Here is a 19510-nt window from a genome sequence, read left to right as displayed (position 1 = left end):
CAACATCTGAAGTACCTTGCTGTTCTAGTCTTAGAGATGGCTCACCACACCTTAGGGAAATGTAATTTGGAATACATTTTTACTAAATAATACCTTCCCAACATTTAGCTTAAGCCTTTTCTCGTTGTTGGTTGCACCCATCATTTCTTCTCCATGGGGTTGAACAGTCAATTCCTGTTTTAGAGCATCTGCTTTGTTCTACGGAAGGTCCCAGCACCACCAAGCTTGGGGAAAGACCCTGATTTGATTCCTTAAAAGCCAAAAAGACAGAATGGGGTTAGGTAGATAATAGACGATTCATACATTTGTTTCCTTCTTAAGGCTACCCTTCACATGTTTTGAATGATACTTTGTTTCTTCTTATCCAAGCTAAGCAAACCCAGCTTCATTTTATGCTGTTCTCAAGAGCCCCAACTCTCCCTGCATCCTTTCTCGATGTTTTCCTCACAATATTAAAGTAGCAAAAATAAGCTCCCTGAAGTGAGTTGTCCACAAAAAACCTTTTTTTAATAGTTTGCCTATCCATACTAATTTCAGTTAGTTCCTTGAACTGCAGGTATGGGACATCACAGGCCTCCCAGTCCTCTCTGTCTGACCCTAGGGGCTTTCCCCAGGCCACAACCTTTGTGAGCCGCATCCTTTACCAGCCCTGCTTTGCACCTTCCTTGTGTGTTTTTGCCTGGCTGGAATGTGTCCTTGAACTCTGATCATGCCTCTTGCTTGTTTGGATGGAAGATGGAGGTGTGTCTGTGTGTGTAGAAACTAGCCTACTGTACAAAGGCAAAATTCACACTGTCCATCACTGTCCATTTCTTTCGTATTTCCTTATCAGTCGCCTTCCACACACGTCTGAAGGTTATGTACAAAATGCAATAAAAAGCTAAAAACAACATAGAAAATAATAGCAGACCAATTTCAAAACATTACCAAGTTGGTGAGGGATCTGGAGACTAAGGGTTGTCTCCAATGCTAGTCCTACCCCTAAGTAGGCCTATTCAAGTTAATGGACACAATTCACTTAGGTACATTGATTTCAGTAAGTCAGCTCTGAGTATACCTTAGTTGGATACAACACAATCTACTATGTGGAAAGGAACTGGGCATATTTAGCTGAAAGGAGAAAGAAGAGAGGATTTGTAATCCTTTTTATGAAATCTGCATGCTAAGGGAAATGTAAGCGAAACAACCAGCTGTTGTGCACATTCACCAAGCCTTGTGGAGAATGTGCAGAGAATCCTTCCATATGAAGAGAAAGTTGTACACATTTCCCAGTCAATGTATATCATCTCCAACAGCCTTGGAAAATGTGCATATCTTGGCTGAATTTTGCACTTTCTTCAGACATTATGCACAGTGCCCAACAGACCTTAGGGAACATGCATATATCAAATTAATATTGTACATTCTGCAGTCAGTATGCATAGTCGCCAATCAGTGTGCATTTTTTTCTGTTTCTTGTTCAGAAGAGTGAAATCTGAACCCCCTGAGCTGCTTCTGACCCACTGCCTAATCTTATGTGGCCCAATGCTCAGCCAAGCATCAGGGAGAAAGGGGAGGCAGACTCCAGATAAATATAATGTGGTTTTTCCCCTGCAGTCCAGCTCTGTTTTCACCACTCCTAGCTGTCCCCCTTGAAAGGCCTTTCAACTCAGTGATTCTTAGACCCACTTACGGAGCAGAACTTGACTTTCTGTTGTTTAGGCGTGGGCTTCTCCAGCAGATCACACAGATCAAACTCAAATATTACTTTGTCCTGCCCCACCAAATTTCCCAGCTGTTGAACTACCATTGAAATTGTTTGGTCTTTCCCCAGCAAATGGATAGATGAGACATTTATCCCAGAACTCTTCTCTGCCTGCATCTTTTGTCACCTTCTTGTCTCTGGAGTTATGTATGTGTTCTTCCACCTCTTCTCTACTTTTGTCTGTCTCTTCTTCTCCTACACGCTCTCTTCTCTTTGCCCTTCAGGATTATGAGAGTAAGCTCCAGGCCTTACAGAAGCAGGTGGAGACCAGGTCATTGGCTGCCGAGACCACAGAGGAGGAGGAGGAAGAAGAGGAGGAGGGTGAGTTCTGGGTGGAATTCAGACAGTTTGGGTTGCAGAGAGAGTGAGAGATTGCTCCACAAATGTTCAAGGTGTCTGTGGAAATGATCACAGCTCTTAAATCTCCTTTCACCAAAATGACAGTCAACAAAATGAATATCAAAGACTACAGTTTCCATCATCCATTACTGTTGGTCATGCTGGCTTGAGTTTATGGGAGTTAGGACTCCAACTACATTTGGAGGGCCACACATTCACCACCCCTGAAATTTTACTATCAAAGATTACAATTCCCATCATCTGCTACTCTCAGCTATGCAGGCTGGGGCTGATGGAAGTTGTAGTCTGAAACATCTGAAGGGCGCCAGGTTGACGAAGGCTACCTTAACAAAACAAAAAGTGACTTTCCTTCCCTCTTGATGCAACCCAGTGTTTCAGTTTAACACAGAACAATCTCTTCCAGGAACTTCTCTGTATTTATCACTTGGATGGTTTTGGAAATATGTCTTTTACCCTTCAGGATCACCACCCTTTAGGGTAGACTACAAATACATAAAGCAGTCAGGGTGTTCCAGTGTTCTGCACAATATGTTGCATAACCCTCACAATGACTGTAAGGTTAGGCCATGGTTTTTACCTTCATATTGCAGATAAGGGCTTGAGAGAACCATATCTCAGTTTCTTAGCTGGTATACTCTTTTGAGGGGGATAGTTTGCACTCTGTGAAATTCTTAACAGTTTCTCTCCCTCTGATTCTTTTTAGGGCCTCTATAGATTCTGGACATAATTAGATCAGGGTGGGGAACCTCAGATGCAGGGGCCAAATGTGGCCCTCTGTATTTCTTTATCTGGGGCTCATGACTTTATCTGTTAAATGCTTTTTCCTGACATGATGTCTTATTGCTTATGAGAGAATATGGCCCTCAAACTGAGAAAGGGTCCCCACTCAAGACCTCAGATTATCTGGGAGGGGTGGGGCTCATGTGAAATCGGCCCCTGTCTTCAGTTCAGATGAACCCAATCACCTTCTCTCCTTCCTGCAGTACCCTGGACTCAGCACGAGTATGAATTAGCCCAATGGGCTTTCCGGAAGTGGAAGTTCCATCAGTTTACTTCCTTAAGAGATCAGCTGTGGGGGAACGCAGTCTATTTGAAAGAAGGCAATGCAATCAGCGTTGAGCTGAAAAAGAAGGTAGGGGGGAATTCACGACTGAATATGACTGCATGCTGTGCACACCTGTGTCAAGTCATCTTGCAGAACAAATGTGGGTGGTTTCTGAATTGGAGGGGAGTTGGTTAACTTTGAAAGTTTGTCAGAGGGTATATATGAGAATCACAAATGATCTTGCAATTCCCAGTTCTGCTGTGGTGCTTCAGCATGGTTCAGATTTAGCCTGTGGTCACATTGACACCATACATTTAAAGCACATGGATTTCCCCTAAACAATCCTGGGAACTGTCGTTTGTTAAGGGTGCTGGGAGTTGTGTAATCAACAGTTCCCAGGACTCTTTGGGGAAAGCCATGTGCTGTAAATGTATGGTGTCAATGTGACCATGGCTAGAGTTTGGAGGGGTCAGTTGTGAAGCAGACCATATGTGAACCTGAGTGCTCCCTGCCTTTTCCTGCCTCAAGTTGGAGGCAATGCGGGGAGCACAGGAAGAGACCCCTAACAGAATGACCCTTGCTCCCTTCAGCATATTTTTGTTCTCCATGGGGAGACGGAGGGAAGCTGTTCCTGCTTTGTCTCAACTGTGGGAACTGTCTTTCTGCTTAAGGAAACCAGATCCCTGCTATAGGCTATACAGTGGTACCTCGGGTTACATACGCTTCAGGTTACACACTCCGCTAACCTAGAAATAGTGCTTCAGGTTAAGAACTTTGCTTCAGGATAAGAACAGAAATTGGGCTTCAGTGGTGCAGCGGCAGCAGGAGGCCCCATTAGCTAAAGTGGTGCTTCAGGTTAAGAACAGTTTCAGGTTAATTACGGACCTCCGGAACGAATTAACCCGAGGTACCACTATATAAGAAAGCACTTCTAGATCCAGTCTTATCTGAAGTTCAGTCTGAACACCTGCTTTTCATGCAGAAGCTCTGAGGTTAAATCCTCAGCATCTCCAGGTTTGTCTAGGAAAGACCCCAGTCTGAAACCCTGGAAAGCTGCTGCCGGTGTCAACAATACTGAGCTAGATGGACCAATCGGTCTGGCTCAATATAAGGCAGCTACCTATACCTTAAGGGAAGGAGTGTAGCTCGTTGGGAGGTCGTCTGCTTTGCGTACAGGGTGTCCCATGTTCAATCCCCACTTTCTCCAGGTGGAAACCGGGAAAAGACTCTTTCTTGTCGTCCTGGAGAGCTGCTGCCAGTCAGTTTAAGCAGCACTGTCTTAGCATAAGGCAGCTTCCTCTTTTCCTGTGCATTACCTCCATTCCAGGTGCAGTTCCAGTTTGTCCTTCTGACCGACACGCTGTACTCCCCATTGCCACCTGAATTGCTGCCGCCTGAGTCGGAGAAGACCCGGGACAACCGCCCTTTCCCTCGGACAGTGGTGGCTGTGGAAGTCCAGGATCTGAAGAACGGTGCAACTCATTATTGGTCCCTGGAAAAACTCAAGTACGTTAGGGCTGCCATCAAAGTCACCCTTCTGGGAAGCATTTTATTTAATTTACAAATATTTCAGCTCTGCCTTTTCCATTCTGGTGATCCACCAGGCAGTAGCATACAACACTCAGGATGACCTAAATTAAAAGTATAACAGGATTATAAAAGAACAGCAGGAGTTTTTTAAAAAAAGGGGGGAGCCATTTTGTTCTCACCTCTGAGAACCTAGAGTGCCTTTGCCATTTGGAATAGACAGTACTGTAATCAGGGCTTGCAAGGTTAGTTTTAAAAAAGAGCTACTTCAACATGTCCAAAAGGAACTATATTCCAGCTGACATTCGTGGCATGTGCATTGCTTAATTTATTTCCCCCAACAATTATGTTCTTTAAACTTAAAGGCTCACAGAATCTAAAGAATAAAGAGGACACACAAGAGAATGAGCTTGAAGATGAACTAGAAATGGTTCAAAGTTCAGCTTCCAAAACCAACATAATTCACTTTCAGTTCACCTGGCAATTTTGGGAACTACTTTCAGGTGGATGCCAGAACTTTGGGAACTAATTCAGTAAACTTGGTTAAACTGAACTTTTTCACTCCAAGCACTAACTGTAGTTCGTGGACCAATGGCATGATTCCACATGAGGCAGTTTCATACCTTTTAAATGCAATATGGACTTTCTGGTTCTGCATTTATCTTCTTTCCCCCTCTGCTCTCCAGGCAGAGACTGGAGCTGATGCGAGAGATGTACGACCGAGCAGGAGAAATGGCCTCCAACACACAGGAGGATAGTGAGAGCACCATGACTGGGAGCGACCCTTTCTACGATCGATTCCATTGGTTCAAACTTGTTGGGAGGTAGGTGGTGACAAATTTTTATTGGCTGGTTGACCAGCTTGGATGGTGAATGGAGGCTTGTAGGTAGAATGTGGAAAGCAGTGTCTTACGGATCTCCAGACTTGGCTTGTGTTATCATCCTGTATAACGGAAAATGTCATGTTGGAAGAGGTTCAGATGATGAAGAGGAGACGGTGATGCTTTTTGCAGAGTTGTTCTATTGGTCTTATATATGGAGTTGACCTGCAGAAACAGCCCAGAACTTGAAAGTGGGCTCAGGATTTTGCAGGTCTGTTTGCAAGTTGAGCATCTCTGTGTATGTTAACTTCACATGTTATATTTCATTCCCTGCACAAGATGCAGGGCAGAGGAGAACTGTAATAAATTTGGGTTTGTTGTCTTGAGAAAAGAATTAATACGGTTGTTTTCCTAAGTAGCAGTTGCAATGAATCCTAGTTTTTGGCTGGAGCGCTCTCAGCAAGCCAGGCTCCACTCGCTCACACCATTCTCTGGGGATCATCTCTCAACTCCTATCTCAATGTTTATCATAAGGAAATGTCTCTTGCCTTTGTATATCTTGTAAAAAACTAACTCTTGAAGAAAAAAAGAAATCATTCATTCTGACTTTTAAGGGTTGCCATGTGTCCTCGTTTTCCAGGACACGTCCTTTTTTTATGGGTTTGTAAAATGAGAGTCATCATAGCGACCCATAGTTAAAAGTAGAAGACAACAAATGTGTCCTCTTTTTTGCTCTTCAAAACCCTAGACTTTCTTCAGTAAAGTCCCCATAGTTTAAGGAGCAATAGATTAAAAGACTCTCATAACATACAATATATATAAAGACACACACTACATGCAGAGAGAGCATCTGAAAATGACCCCACCTCCCTTTCACAGTCCAGAATTCTGCTGCCAGAATTCTGTGTGACTTATAAAATATTCTGCTTTAAGACAGAAAGTTGCAGCACTGGAAATGGTGACATCTTACCACAAACTTATTCCAATGATCTCAAAATAATAGGGTGTTTTGGCATACGAGCGTCTGATATATTGTGTAGTATGTTTCCTTTGCTTTCCTCTGAAGTCTTTCTTCCCATCCTGCGCTGCTTGGTTTTCTTCACTGTCCCTTTCCCCCACATTCCTCTTACCTGCCCCCCCCCCCATTCCTCCAGGCAGCCGAAAACTTTTGCTTGTCAGTTTGTTCTAGTGGGTTGTGAGCTGGACTCCACATCAAACTCCTTTGTTGAATGAAGTCCTTGTCTTTCTCTCCCCCACCCCACTTGCCTGCGTTAATCAAAAGTGTTCCGTCCACCAATATATCTAGCTCCCCCATTTTCCACGGCTGCGTGAACGAGCGCCTGGCTGACCGCACGCCCTCCCCCACTTTCTCCACGGCCGACTCTGACATCACCGAGCTGGCCGACGAGCAGCAGGACGAGATGGAGGACTTTGACGACGAGGCCTTTGTGGACGATACGGGCTCTGACGCAGGGACTGAGGAGGGATCGGACCTCTTCAATGATGGGCATGACCCGTTTTACGACCGCTCCCCCTGGTTCATTTTAGTGGGAAGGTTGGTGAGGTTAACTGTAAGAATGGCCAAGGGGGGCTAGCTCTTGCCCTGGACTGCTGGTGCCAGAGCTATTCAAGCCAAGCCATGGGTGATTGGTGTGTTCTGAGCTCCGTGCATCCAGGCCTCCGCTAGTTGTATAATGTAATTTCAGCATGTTATTTATTATGAATTCTGCGTCAGGATTCTCAGCTTCAATGGGTTGTATCCAACATTAGTCCTATGCACCAAGTTTCTAGTCCATGGCTATTGTGGCCACATGTCTCGCTAAGTGATAAAACCAGGACTTGTAATGAATGAGCAATATACTAAATGTATGATGCTGAATTGCTCCCACTTTGCTCTGCCCTCTGTGGGGCCAGGAGCAACAAACCCTAAGCCTTGACTTACTGTGAAGTGTGAGCCAATGCTCATGGTTAGTTTATTTCCAAACAAGCAATGATGGTTAGCCCAAGGTTTTATTGGTTAGTTCATATGTCACGTTAAGCCCAGTGCACCTGATTTGCTACTTCCAGCTCCAAGGAGAGCAGAGAGAAAAGGGAGGTGGTTGAGTGGCATGCCATGCGCTATGGCTTACTGTGACATGCAAATAAGGCTAGTGAGTGTTAAGGTATGGACAGTACTTGGTGAAGTCTTCAGAAATTAGAGGACAAAAGAGGGACTTTTGTATTCAGCGGTTAAAGCTACGGTGATCTTTGTAGTTCCTTCTCTCTACTTGCAGAAGATAAATTATGTCTCTTGGGTGCAGAAAAATCTTTTCACTAATGCCACCCAGACACCCCACCAAAACATTTGTGCTAACCATAGTTTGAGGTTTGAAATATGCAGGTGAACCATGGTTTGGAACGGCTTTCAATTTCTCCTCAGCTCAGAAGCCCTACAAGCTAGGCATAGCAGCACAATATTGCAATGACAGTTTGTCAGTTCAGAAGTTGCATCAGAGGAAATGCATAACAGTGGTTTGCAAACTCACTTCAAGCCATAGTTTCTGGTATTGTCATCTGATAATGAACCATGGTTTGTCAATTCAGGCATCACACCGACCCATAGCTAAGCTTCCTTTAACCATTCCTTGGTGTCATATCTGAACTGAGTTCCTATATCTTTTACCACTGTGAGCTTGATTGGTCAGTGATAGTGGTGCCCAAGACACCCTTATTGAGCTACATAATCAAGCTGGGGGGATGGACCCTGGCAATGCATTCCCCCCCATCTCTACTCAACAGTAAGTCCCACTGAATCCAGTGGAGCTGCATGGATTTAGGATTTCAGGTTGGGTTCCCTGTGTCTAGCTGAGACACTCAGCTGTTATTTCATAGAGACCACAATATCAAGAACCCTCTTTTGGAATGGTGAGGGCCTACCCTGGGGTGAGGAACCTTTGGCCTGTGAGCCAAATTGGATTTGGCATCGGTCCACATTTGTCCCATGAGACCACTCTTCCCAAACAATGCCCAGCATTCGGCAGGAAAATGACTCGGCTCCAAAGAATCACCCTGGAGCTCGCTACAACTGCTGATACACTATGAAGTGTATCTTCATAGGGGCTTCTTTGAAATGGTCACCTGGTGTTGTAATGACATCAGATAATTAACAGCTGGGAGGCCCCACCCACCTGTCAAAGTTGGCCTGTGGTAGGTGGGGAAGAAAAAGGATTTGAATGAATACAGTTCTCGCTCCTATCTGTCCCATTCCCTGATGCCTTATTTTCCTAGTTCTGTTTTGGCCTCAGGGAATAAAGAGCCTTCAGATCACACACCATTACCCATGGCTCCTTACAGCTGAAATCAGTCATTTTCGCATGTGTGTGACTTGGCTGCCATCTTGTGGCTCAAAATGAAAGAGCTAGTCCCTGTGGCCATATCTTTTGGCATGCTGGGTTGTCGTGGAGGCCTGATGTTCTCATTGGGTTTAAAAGCTGGAAGGGGAGGTGGAAAGGGGTGGCGGCTGTGGAGCATTTTCTCAGAATCCTTGAAATGATGTTGTGTTTATCTAAAGAAAACAACAGCAACCCACCATTATCATTCTTTTGAGTTCCGTTGTCTTTATGTTTTGATACAAATCTTCATATTAAATTTTATTTCTCATTTGGTTTTTGTGTGTGTGTGTGAATATGCCACTCTGCCTCACCAACCTTTCTGCTAATATAGCTCCCCGCACCCCTTTTTCAGTCTGCTGCTGTGTTGCCTTAAAGAAAATTAGATTTAAAATGGTCTTGAAGGAAGTTGGCAGATGGAAGGAGGTCCTTCCACTCAGTGCAGAAGTAATTTCATGGAATTTCCTGCTGCAAAGATCATAGTCCTGGCTGTTACCTTAAAGAAGCGATGACGATCCTGTGACCCGGGTGTTGTTGGACTACAACTCTCATAATCCTTGGCCTTTGGCTGGGCTTGCTGAGGTTGCTGGGAGTTGGAATACAACAACATCTAGCGGGCAAGCACAGGTGTTCGGAGAGAATTTCAGTTCACATTTAAAGGCGAACTTACTTAATTTTTGCTTTCCAAAACAGTACTTGAACTGAAATTTCCATCCTTTGTAATCTGGACTTCTCTGAATCTTGTGGTGCAGTTCTCTAGCCAAGAAGTGTGTATGAAAATGCATATAGCTGCTGGGAAACACTTGAATAGGGTGGAGGCACAAAAACTAGATCTCCTTTTCTGAGTGCATAGCCCCGTGGCTCTAAGCACCATCAGTTCTCCTAACAGAAAATTCAGCTGCTGAGTAAGGATGGAAACGGAGCCAAAATGCAGCCCCTTCAAAACGAGAAGGTGTCAGTGTGCTCAGGAGAGCCCCACATTTTTCAGATGTACAAAAATATTTTTATGGGCGGGGAGAATAGAAGAGGATGAGCTTCTTCTCTGCAAACCCCGCTCCCCAACCAACAGCCCAGTGAAGATTGGGACAGTGGGAGGAGGCGCTAACTGTCTGGAGCCCCTAACAGGATCATCCCTCACTGCAGTATTTTGTTGCAGGTCCCACTTAGCTTTTAATTAACAACATTTTAAAAGGCCTTAGATGAACTGTGTGCTGCCATGAGAAGGGTTTAAATGTGCTTTGGAAAACGAAGCTTCATTGTTGCATATGTCCACCTTTCTTTGCAGGGAGGGCTTCTGCATCCTTGATCCCCACCACCGATGCAGAGAACCTTCCAGGCAGAGGGATTTTAAGGATCCGTGAGAATTCCATAGGGCAGTCGGTGTTAGAGTTGACAAGTGTGGGAGAACCTCAGTGTTGTATCCAACAAAGTCCTACTCGCGTAAGAGCCATTGAAATGAATGGGCCTAAGCTACTTATGGCCATTCCATTTCAGTAAGTCTGCTCTGAGTAGGACTAGCATAGGCTTGAGCATTGCCATTGCTCAAGCAGGGCAGGGGATATAATTCTCACTGAAAGATATATGATCCGGGTGATCCCTCAACTGCAAGGGTATACAAGTGTAAATGGTGAAGAGATGGGGGAAGACTTAATTTGCAGCTTGTTCTACCACATGAGAGGCAAGTGTTTTAAAAGCTTATATTTATTCACTCCTAGTGTTCAATAATGACATAGTAACTTGTTGAATCTCTTGCCTGGTACAACCTCTCTTGATTCCACTGGGAGTGAAAATGAAGCCAGACTTGATTTAATAGAAATGTTGCATTTTTTACAAGCTCACAAATGACACAACATTCCCTTTTGGCATATTCAGGAGTCTCCATCTCTTCGGAGCAGACTGAAAAAAATGAAGTAGATCCTTAACTGATTTATTCCAGTGCTGAGTTGTGGCTATTTCTGTTCTTCACGTTTTCATTTTGCTCCTAGCACTTTATTAATCTATTATTTTATTTTTCTTTTGTACTGCCATTTTGTTGTCATTTTTGTTGTAGAATTTATGTATATGTATATATATAAAATCATGCATTTTACATTGCTCACATTCTTTTCATTTCAGGAAATGTCTGCCTGGTGGGGCAAAGGGCATGGGGATGGCAGAATAGACTAATACCTTGCAAGCCACTAGCCTACAGTATATGTTTTCCTGGCCTTTATTCCTGTTCACACTTAAGTATGTTTAGCCAGTTATGGCATATAAAGCTTCCCCCTTACAGTTTGCCACAGTCCAAGTAGATAGGAACATAGGTAGCTGCTTTATACTGAGCCAGACTTGGCCCCATCTAGCTTAGTATTATCCTCCCTGGAGATCTTTCTGCATACAAGGCAGATGCTGTTCCACTGAGCTGCAGCCCTTCTGAGAAGGAGCTATTTGAAGTTAACGTAAGCAGGAAGGGTAGTAGGGAGTGTAGTGAGCCTGATACTCACTGCAGCTTGTTCTCATTACACTAAACTATGGTTTAGCTTGTTGTCTGAACACAGCCATTCTTGGATGTTGGGCAACATCACTGAAATACACATGGAAGGATGAGATCAATATTAAGCCCCGTCATATTTCCCCTTTTAAAAGTGCTTCTGCCTGTTTAGAATGCATTGTGAATAAAGGTGAACACTTTAAAAAAACACACCAAAAAACCCCTGCAATTTATTTTCATGATGTACTTGAAATGTTTTCATAAAGCTTTCATCCTTAGTAATGTTAGTAATTGGCTAAAAAAACACCCCACGTTTATAGCTCTCTTCCATTTCAAACATCTTCTTTGATAAACCAACATCTTCATGTCTAACTCACTACCATTGAGTGGCTGGTTGAGTTTTTATGCATTGATGCAAATGTGTTGAAACTGGTTTGCAGATTCCAAAACCTAATACGGTGCCTGTTCAGGCTGACAAGTGCAAGCTTCAGTTTGTAAGCAGTGTTCTAATGTTTGTGCTTCTGTATAATATCCCTCCTTTAACCCCCCCCCCCCAGGGCCTTTGTCTACTTGAGCAATCTTCTCTACCCAGTCCCACTCATCCACAGAGTGGCCGTGGTCAGTGAGAAAGGGGAAGTGCGTGGATTCCTGCGTGTGGCAGTCCAAGCTATAGCTGGTAAGGTGCTGTGCTTACACTCTGCTCTTCCATGATTCCTCATGGGAGCTTCTTTCAGCACAAGGGCCACATTCCCTTCTTGCCAGTCTTCCAACTCTATGATTCTGGGGGCCTCCTAGAATCAGAAACAGGTGGGGCAGCGGATGCTCATTTATCTTTATACAATCATCTTGTTTCTACACATCCCCTCTCTGCCTGTCCTCCAGGCAACCAAGAGACATGATCAGGGTTCAAGGGCAGATTCTAGCCAGTCATAAGTGGACCAATAAGGGTGCAAAGCAGGGTGTGTGTTGTGTGTGTGTGTGGCCTGGTTAGAGCCCCAAAGGCTGGTTAAAGAGGCCTGAGGTTCCCTATCCCTGCCTTTTGCGATCCCATTCTGGTGACAGAGCCTCTCCAGTTCACCCTACTTGTGGTCTCCTGGTTTACAACAATTCATCTAACGCTGAACACAGTAGCTGCTTTCCCCCCTTTGCACCAAACTTAAGAAAACGGTGGCTGATTTTCTTTGGTAGCTCAGTTCAAATCTCTGTCCTTCAGTAAGGAATAACATAAGATATTTTCCAGGGTTGTGAAATTATTTATACAGTGCAGTCTAGTGGTTAGAGTGTCAGATTGAGGCCTGGGAGACCTGGGTTCAGATCCCTTGCTCAGCCATGAAACTCACTGAGCCAGTCAATTTCTCTCAGCCTAACCTACCTCACAGAGTTATTGTGAGAACGAAAAGGAGAAGAGTGTGGGAAGAACCAAGCTCCTTAGAGGAAAGGTGTGCTATAAGTGCAATAATAAATAAAATGAACAAGATCAACTGAATAGCTGAGTATTGTAAACGAATAGCTGAATTCTACATTTTTAAAGGGCCTACTATAGTTTCTTTGAAAATCTAATTGCTCATCAGATTGCTGTATCCATTACCAGGGCCGGATTCAAGTAAATAGTTGTGCTAGCTCAGCCAGTCCCACTAGTGCAGTAGGGCTTCCTCCCTCTCGTTTCCCCATGCACTCTCCCATTAGCTCTGGGGGGGTTGCAGAACCTCTAAAACAGCACTTGGGCGGGAGAGAGGGGAGATGCTCACATTGATGGAGCAATCATAATCACGTGATGTTGAATTCCTCCCTATGTTTTGTTCTTTTAGCTGACGAAGAGGCCCCTGACTATGGATCTGGTGTTCGGCAGTCGGGCACCGCTAAAATCTCATTTGATAATGAGTATTTTAACAAGGTAACCCGCGACTTAAACGAGCTCTTGTATCTGTGTGTTCCTGTCCCTTCTGGTGTAGAAAGCGGACAGAAGACTAACTTATCGCTCCTCTCTCCCTTTTGGTTTGCTCAGAGCAACTTTACGTCGGTTGCGATGACCCGCTCTGGATTGTCCTTGGAGGAACTGCGAATTGTAGAAGGTCAGGGCCAGAGTTCAGAGGTCATCACTCCTCCTGAGGAAATCAACAGAATGAATGACATGGGTAAGTGATGCAGCTCTTAGGAAAGGTGGGACAGGGTAAACAGAGGCTTTACGTTGAATTAGAGTTAAGTGCAGGATCAAAACAACAACAGACCCATGCAGACTGGGGTTCCCCTCCCTTCAAATCAGGGATGGGGAGCCTGTGGTCCTCTAGATGTTGCTGGAGTCCAACCCCTATCATCCTTGACCATACTGGCTATGGCTGATGGGAGTTGGAGTCCAAGAACATCTGGAGGGCCTGGTTTTAATCAGTGTTAATAAAAGCCAATGCAGCCACTCATGAAGAGACACAGCAAGGAGCCTCCTTTCTAGATGGTGCTCCCAGGAGCCTTTAATCCAGAGATGAGGAACCTGCAGCCCTTCAGTTCTTGCTGGAGTCCATCATCCCTGACCATTGACCTTGCTGGCTTCTGGAGCTGGTATCACATAACATCCAGGAGGGCCACAGGTTCACCATCCCTGGCCTAAACTCTGCAGTACAATAACAACACATACTTTTTATTACCATTACAACACTTAATTCTTGATTTAAAAAATATGCACTGCCATTTGTGTGAACCTAAACCTCAAGTAAAAGTATCAAGACATATCTAAAAATAGCCCTGAAGCTGATAACATTAGCACTTAGCATACCTCCCCCTGCCCTGCAGTCTTTTTATATGACAACCCCAAAGGCCAAAAGGTCCCCTCATAGTTCTTCTGGAAGCAGATCCATTATGAAGGTTCTGGGACCAGGGGAGGGCAAGCAAGGCAGGTGGATCAGGGCAGGGGCACGAGTGGCCCTCCGGATGTTTTTGCACTACAACTCTTGCCATCCCTGATCACTGGCCAGGGCTGATGGGAGATGGGACATCAACAGCATCTGGAGGGCACCATGTTGTTGACCCCTGATTTAGAGGTGGGTGTGTAGCTTCCTCAGGGACACGGGTGGCGCAGTGGATTTAATCACAGAGCCTAGGACTTGCCAATCAGAAGGTCAGCAGTTCGAATCCCTGCGACGGGGTGAGCTCCCGTTCCTCGGTCCGTGCTCCTGCCAATCTAGCAGTTCGAAAGCACGTCAAAGTGCAAGTAGATAAATAGGTACCGCTCCGACGGGAAGGTAAACGGCATTTCCGTGTGCTGCTCTGGTTCGCCAGAAGCAGCTTAGTCATGCTGGCCACATGACCCGGAAGCTGTACGCCGGCTCCCTTGGCCAATAAAGTGAGATGAGCGCCGCAACCCCAGAGTCAGTCACGACTGGACCTAATGGTCAGGGTCAGGGATGTAGCTTCCTTCCTTCCCATCCCACATTGAGCCTGAAGAGCTGCTGTCAGTACAGGGATGGACCCAAATAGTCTGACTTGGCATGAAGCAGCCTCCTGTGTCCTTGAAGCATCTTGGGAAATTCAGATGCCGTTTTGAGCAGCTGCTTGGTGAAAGCGCCCCATGACACTGAGGAGCAGGAAAACCCTGACTGTCTCATGAGTCAATCCTCCCCCTTTTTCAGACCTGAAGTCTGGCTCGTTGCTGGATGGCAAGATGGCCATGGAAGGCTTTACCGAAGAAGTTGGCGACCACCTAAAACTGGGAAGCGTCTTTACTTTCCGGGTGACAGTGCTGCAAGCCAGCGGCATCCTCCCGGAATATGCAGACATCTTCTGCCAATTCAAGTAAGTTTCACCTGCAGTGAGCAACAGTAGTATCTGTGGGTCAGAGTCTTAGTCATTGTTTTGGAAATTCTGAGCTGTTTGGAAACTGCCGTGCAAGGGTGAACCTAACCCATTCCGGGGGTCCACACACAGAGGAATGTGGCTTACTGGCCAGAGCCTCTTGTTTGACTTTGCTTCCAATTCCTCAAGGCCTCTAACTAGCATGGAAGGAGAGTGGGCAAACTTTCCTGAGGTTGGGGCAACAGCATATTTTAATGAGCATTTTGACCTCTCTGTCAAACTTCCTGCAAAAGTGGGGTGGGGAACCTTTTTAAACTATGGAGCAGTAGTTCTCTTCACGACAACCTTCCAGAATAGGTGACAAAGCATTCTTTTGCTAAACTGGATTGCATTTTTGTCGCCCTAGCTTTCTGCATCGACATGATGAAGCATTCTCTACTGAACCTCTCAAAAACAATGGCCGAGGGGCACCTCTTGGTTTTTATCACGTCCAGAATGTAAGTGGAAGTGGGTCTGCTTTTGATGAGTGACCTCCTGGTCTGTCACTGTTGGGGGGGGGCATGTTCTATCTCTTGGGAGTCAGAATAGCACAGCTTTGACGTTTTCTGTAAGGGGGTAGTTATTGCGGATATGTGACAAAGCTGTAGCTGGATCAGACCCTGTATACATTCCAAATAGAGTTAAGCCATCCATCTCTTGTCAGATGCAGTGGCTGGGGCTTTTGATTGGCTGAAGACATATAAAGCCAGACTGATGCCATGCTTATTGTCTCTTTCGATAGATTTCTGTGGAAGTGACAGAATCCTTTGTAGAATACATCAAGACAAAGCCTATAGTATTTGAAGTCTTTGGACATTATCAGCAACATCCGCTCCATCTTCAGGGACAGGATCTCATCAGGTATTAGTGTATGGATGTCCTCTGATTAGGTCAGAATGGGAAAAAATGTAAAGGATAGCCTGGATTTGCAAATAATTCCTTAGGGAAGCATTTGGCCACCTGCCCACTCGCTCTGCTTACCTGCCTTCCTCTCCCTTCCTTTGCCACTACTAGTATAGCAGTTCTTATTCTCTTCCTTTTCCTAGCCTTTAAACGGCTTTTAAAGGCTAGAGGAAGGGGAGTAAGTTTCATGTGCGACTGCTATAGTGCTGCCTTGTGAATTAACACAGTCCAGCACTCTGGTGTCTGCATTTTCAATTCTGATTTTGCTCCGCCTTCCAGAGAGAAGAATTTAGGGGGTAGAAGGGGAGAGAGATTATTGCCACACTGTAGCACTAAAGCCAGCTGTATGGTTAACATGAGACCGGTCTGTAACCACCATATTACCTGAAGAATATCTGAAGAGGTGTGCATGCACACGATAGCTTATAGTGTACCCAGAACAAACTTAGTTGGTCTCTAAGGTGCTACTGGACAATGTTATTATTTTTATTTATTTATTTCAACTGCGTCAGACCAACAAGGCTACCTACCTGAATCTAGCACCATATTACAATGAGGGTTGGGAAGGACCTCCAGAGGATTAACCTGCTTCCTTTCTCCACAGCCCCCGACAGCCATCCCGCCGATACTTCCCTCCCCCCATGCCTCTCTCGAAACCAGGTAAGAACAACTTTTCACTGACTCGTCTCTGTTAGTGTATGTAAAATGCAAAACTGCCTAACTGTCTTCAGCCTGCAATATAAGAAAAGAATCAATTAGAACCGATATGGAACCGTTTTCCTGAGGGAATCCCAGTTTACTCTTGTTTTTTGTTATAGAAGTTTCTTGCCCACAAAATCATTTATTATCCTACCTGCTGACATCTACTTACGTTTTCAACTCGAAGGGGCGGGGAACAAGAAGACCCAAATTTGCTACAACTTCCCTATGTAATTACCTGGATGCAGACTTTGCTCGCCTTTGATGAGCATCTGTTTGTAATCCTGCGGAGTTCCCTTCAGTTCATATTCCAAACCAGGGAGGTATTTTTAAGGGATGAGGGGCTGGTTGAGTAAGCAACTCATCGGTTCCAGACACGTCATTCAGCCTGCTTTATTTATTTATAGCAGCCTTCTATCCGGTGAGGCTCAGGAATTATGAGAAACCAAAAAAATCAGTGCAGTTTTGAAAGGTTTAGTTTGCCCGTCTTGATTCAAAATGGCATCCGGTTGTATTTAAACATATACAAAAACCTTCTAGATCTTGGGAACCACTGTGCAAAATTTGGTTACAATATCTTAAGTGGTGTCCAAATGCAGATTGTAGAAACAATTTCTCAAAATATTTAGTAGATGTTGATTTATCTAAAGACTAGCTTCCTCCTCATCCATATAGCTCCATTCTCACTAATAACTCACTGACCCAAGCTTGCTGCAACAATCCCATATCTTTCTTTGTTTTTCATTTTGGTTGTGCATGTTGACTTCTTGTGTTCATTTCTCCCCTCTTCTTCTCCTGCTCCCAATCTCCTTGGTCTGTCCCTTTCCCCTCCTCGCCTCCCTATTGCCTGCTGGCCCTTCATCCCTTACTTGCCACATCCTCCTCCTCCCACTGCCTTTTCCAGACCATGAGAGAAAAATTGAGTTGATCAGGTATCTCATGTCTGGCTATGTAAACGTGCATGTGCTGAACACGTTCTCCGAGCACGCCAACGTGCTTGCGTCCTCTGCCGCGGCAGCTTTCCAGGATGGGGCCGACCAGCTGCCACCTTTCCTCTTTCTGCCTGTCCCCAGCTGTCAGACCGAGCGCTTCCCCAAGCGAGATGGTTAGTAGCCGGATGCCGTCTGTGATAGATGTAGGAACAGCCCCTCCTTACCTTTTCTCTGGCCTTTCTGCATCCATCGGTGGTGTGTCCAGGGAAAGGCCAGCACTGGGCACTTATATATGCCTTTCCAGGATTTTGTGGTGGTAGTCTTGTGGTACAGTCTTGTGAATCCTACAGGACCTCATTAGAATCCTTAGTTTCTCTTCCTTTCCATTGTAGATTTATTGTAACTATGGGGATTAAGGACTGCATCCTACTAAACTTTACTCAGAGTAGATGCATTGAAATTAATGCCCATGTCCATTCACTCCAACGGCAAGGAGGAAAGTACTGGTGGTATAATAATACCATGGTGCAACCCACCTCAGATTGGGGCACAATCCTTTTGTGGAGCCTGGAGCATCAGTTGAAGGCTTGACAGCCTTGACTAGCTGTATTTGCATGTATTGGTAAGCCATAAACCATAGCTTTACTGTACAGAAGTGAAATAGTGCCCACTTCACTCCTCCTAGCTCACACTGGAAGGAAACAAACCACACCCACCAGTTTGATGTTATGAATGAACCATGGGTATGATAAATCACATTCTGTAGCTAAGGCTTACTGATTGTGGTTTATTTGGAGCAAAGCAAGCCACATTCCCCAGTTTGAGTTTTGGTGAAACTAAGTTGGTGTGGTGGTTTATTTCCTTCCAGTGTGACCCTCTTAGGTATAATCAAAGTAAACCATGGTTTACTGTGACATGTGAACTGAGTCATTGTGTGACCCATTGGTAATAATCCCAAGGAATTCTCCTTCCTATTGCCTTGTGCAGTTTTTGTAAGCTGGCCTTTTTCTCTTTCAGTCCCAGCTACCAAGCTCAACACAGTGAGTAAGTCCAACTTGGGACAGAGCGTGACCAAATACGACCTCCTTGTCTGGTTTGAGATCAGCGAGTTGGAGCCAACTGGAGAGTGAGTTCCACCTCCTCCTCATCTCTCCTGTGTTTGTTTTATTCCAACAGTGTATATCCTGCTTAACATCGTTGTATCTAAGCAGTATGTTATAAAATTACAGTAGAGAGAAAATCAATTGAAGTTTACCGTAAAATCAGAAAGCTTACTTAAAATAGCTGCTGAATTAAGCCAGATGTCTGAAGTTCAATAGGGAGTTCTGATATCAGCTGGGAGGGAGTTTTGCAGAATTCAGCCCACTGTTCTGAACTCATGGCTCCTGATGGATGTGAGCTGTGTGTCGGAGCCTTTGTGGGGTAGGCACAAACAGTGACTCCTTAAGACCTCAGTGATTGGGCAGGGATATAAGGAATCAGGCAGTCCTTAAAGTATCCTGGACTCAAGTTGTTAAGGGCCTTGTAAATGAAGACAAGAGCCTTGAAGCTAGCCTGGTGGCCACATGGGTATTGGAATGCTTGAGTAGCTTGAACAACCCTTTCTATCTGCAGGGGGCTGTTCTACTATGATCCTGTGGGAACATGAGAGACTGCTTCCTGGGAAACACTGCCTTAACATTTTCTAGGGGTTGAAGTTGTGTGGACTCGTAGTCCTGCTTTTCTGCTTGTGTCCTCTCCATGGCTAGCAACATTTCAAATTATGCAAAAGAAGAGAGGGCATGCACATGGCACAATTCACATTATTTATAGACAAGTG

The 19510-nt window shown here is 44.9% G+C and overlaps 1 protein-coding gene and 1 long non-coding RNA gene across 17 annotated transcripts in view; one reads left to right on the top strand and one right to left on the bottom strand.

Annotated features, from left to right (window-relative positions):
- KIF1B (kinesin family member 1B) overlaps positions 1-19510 on the top strand; it is a 134550-nt gene that overhangs the window by 93679 nt on the left and 21361 nt on the right. For 7 of the 16 annotated variants that reach the window (XR_014528384.1, XR_014528385.1, XM_083512772.1 and 4 more), the window contains 12 exons: positions 1969-2065; positions 3088-3236; positions 4477-4655; positions 5363-5500; positions 11893-12011; positions 13144-13229; positions 13341-13470; positions 14956-15118; positions 15525-15615; positions 15900-16018; positions 16665-16720; positions 18709-18817. Coding sequence is in view for 13 of the 16 variants with exons in the window: in XM_083512772.1 (XP_083368898.1) it covers positions 1969-2065; positions 3088-3236; positions 4477-4655; positions 5363-5500; positions 11893-12011; positions 13144-13229; positions 13341-13470; positions 14956-15118; positions 15525-15615; positions 15900-16018; positions 16665-16720; positions 18709-18817 (1436 nt within the window). In the remaining 3 variants the exon portion in view is untranslated. Of the gene's footprint in view, positions 1-1968; positions 2066-3087; positions 3237-4476; positions 4656-5362; positions 5501-6779; positions 7053-11892; positions 12012-13143; positions 13230-13340; positions 13471-14955; positions 15119-15524; positions 15616-15899; positions 16019-16664; positions 16721-18708; positions 18818-19510 lie in introns of all 16 variants that reach the window. The other 9 variants (XM_083512778.1, XM_083512780.1, XM_083512771.1 and 6 more) reach the window with 2 other exon arrangements.
- Positions 63-11880, bottom strand: LOC310711458. Its single transcript, XR_014528459.1, has 2 exons — positions 10619-11880; positions 63-250 (listed from the first exon to the last, which is right to left on the bottom strand). It is a non-coding gene; the product is annotated as an uncharacterized lncRNA (long non-coding RNA).

Source organism: Podarcis liolepis, assembly GCF_965112155.1.
Source record: "Podarcis liolepis genome assembly, chromosome: 7".
NCBI lineage: Eukaryota > Metazoa > Chordata > Lepidosauria > Squamata > Lacertidae > Podarcis > Podarcis liolepis.
The sequence above is the reverse complement of the archived record's forward strand: the minus strand, read 5'-3'. Positions and strand labels throughout refer to the sequence as shown.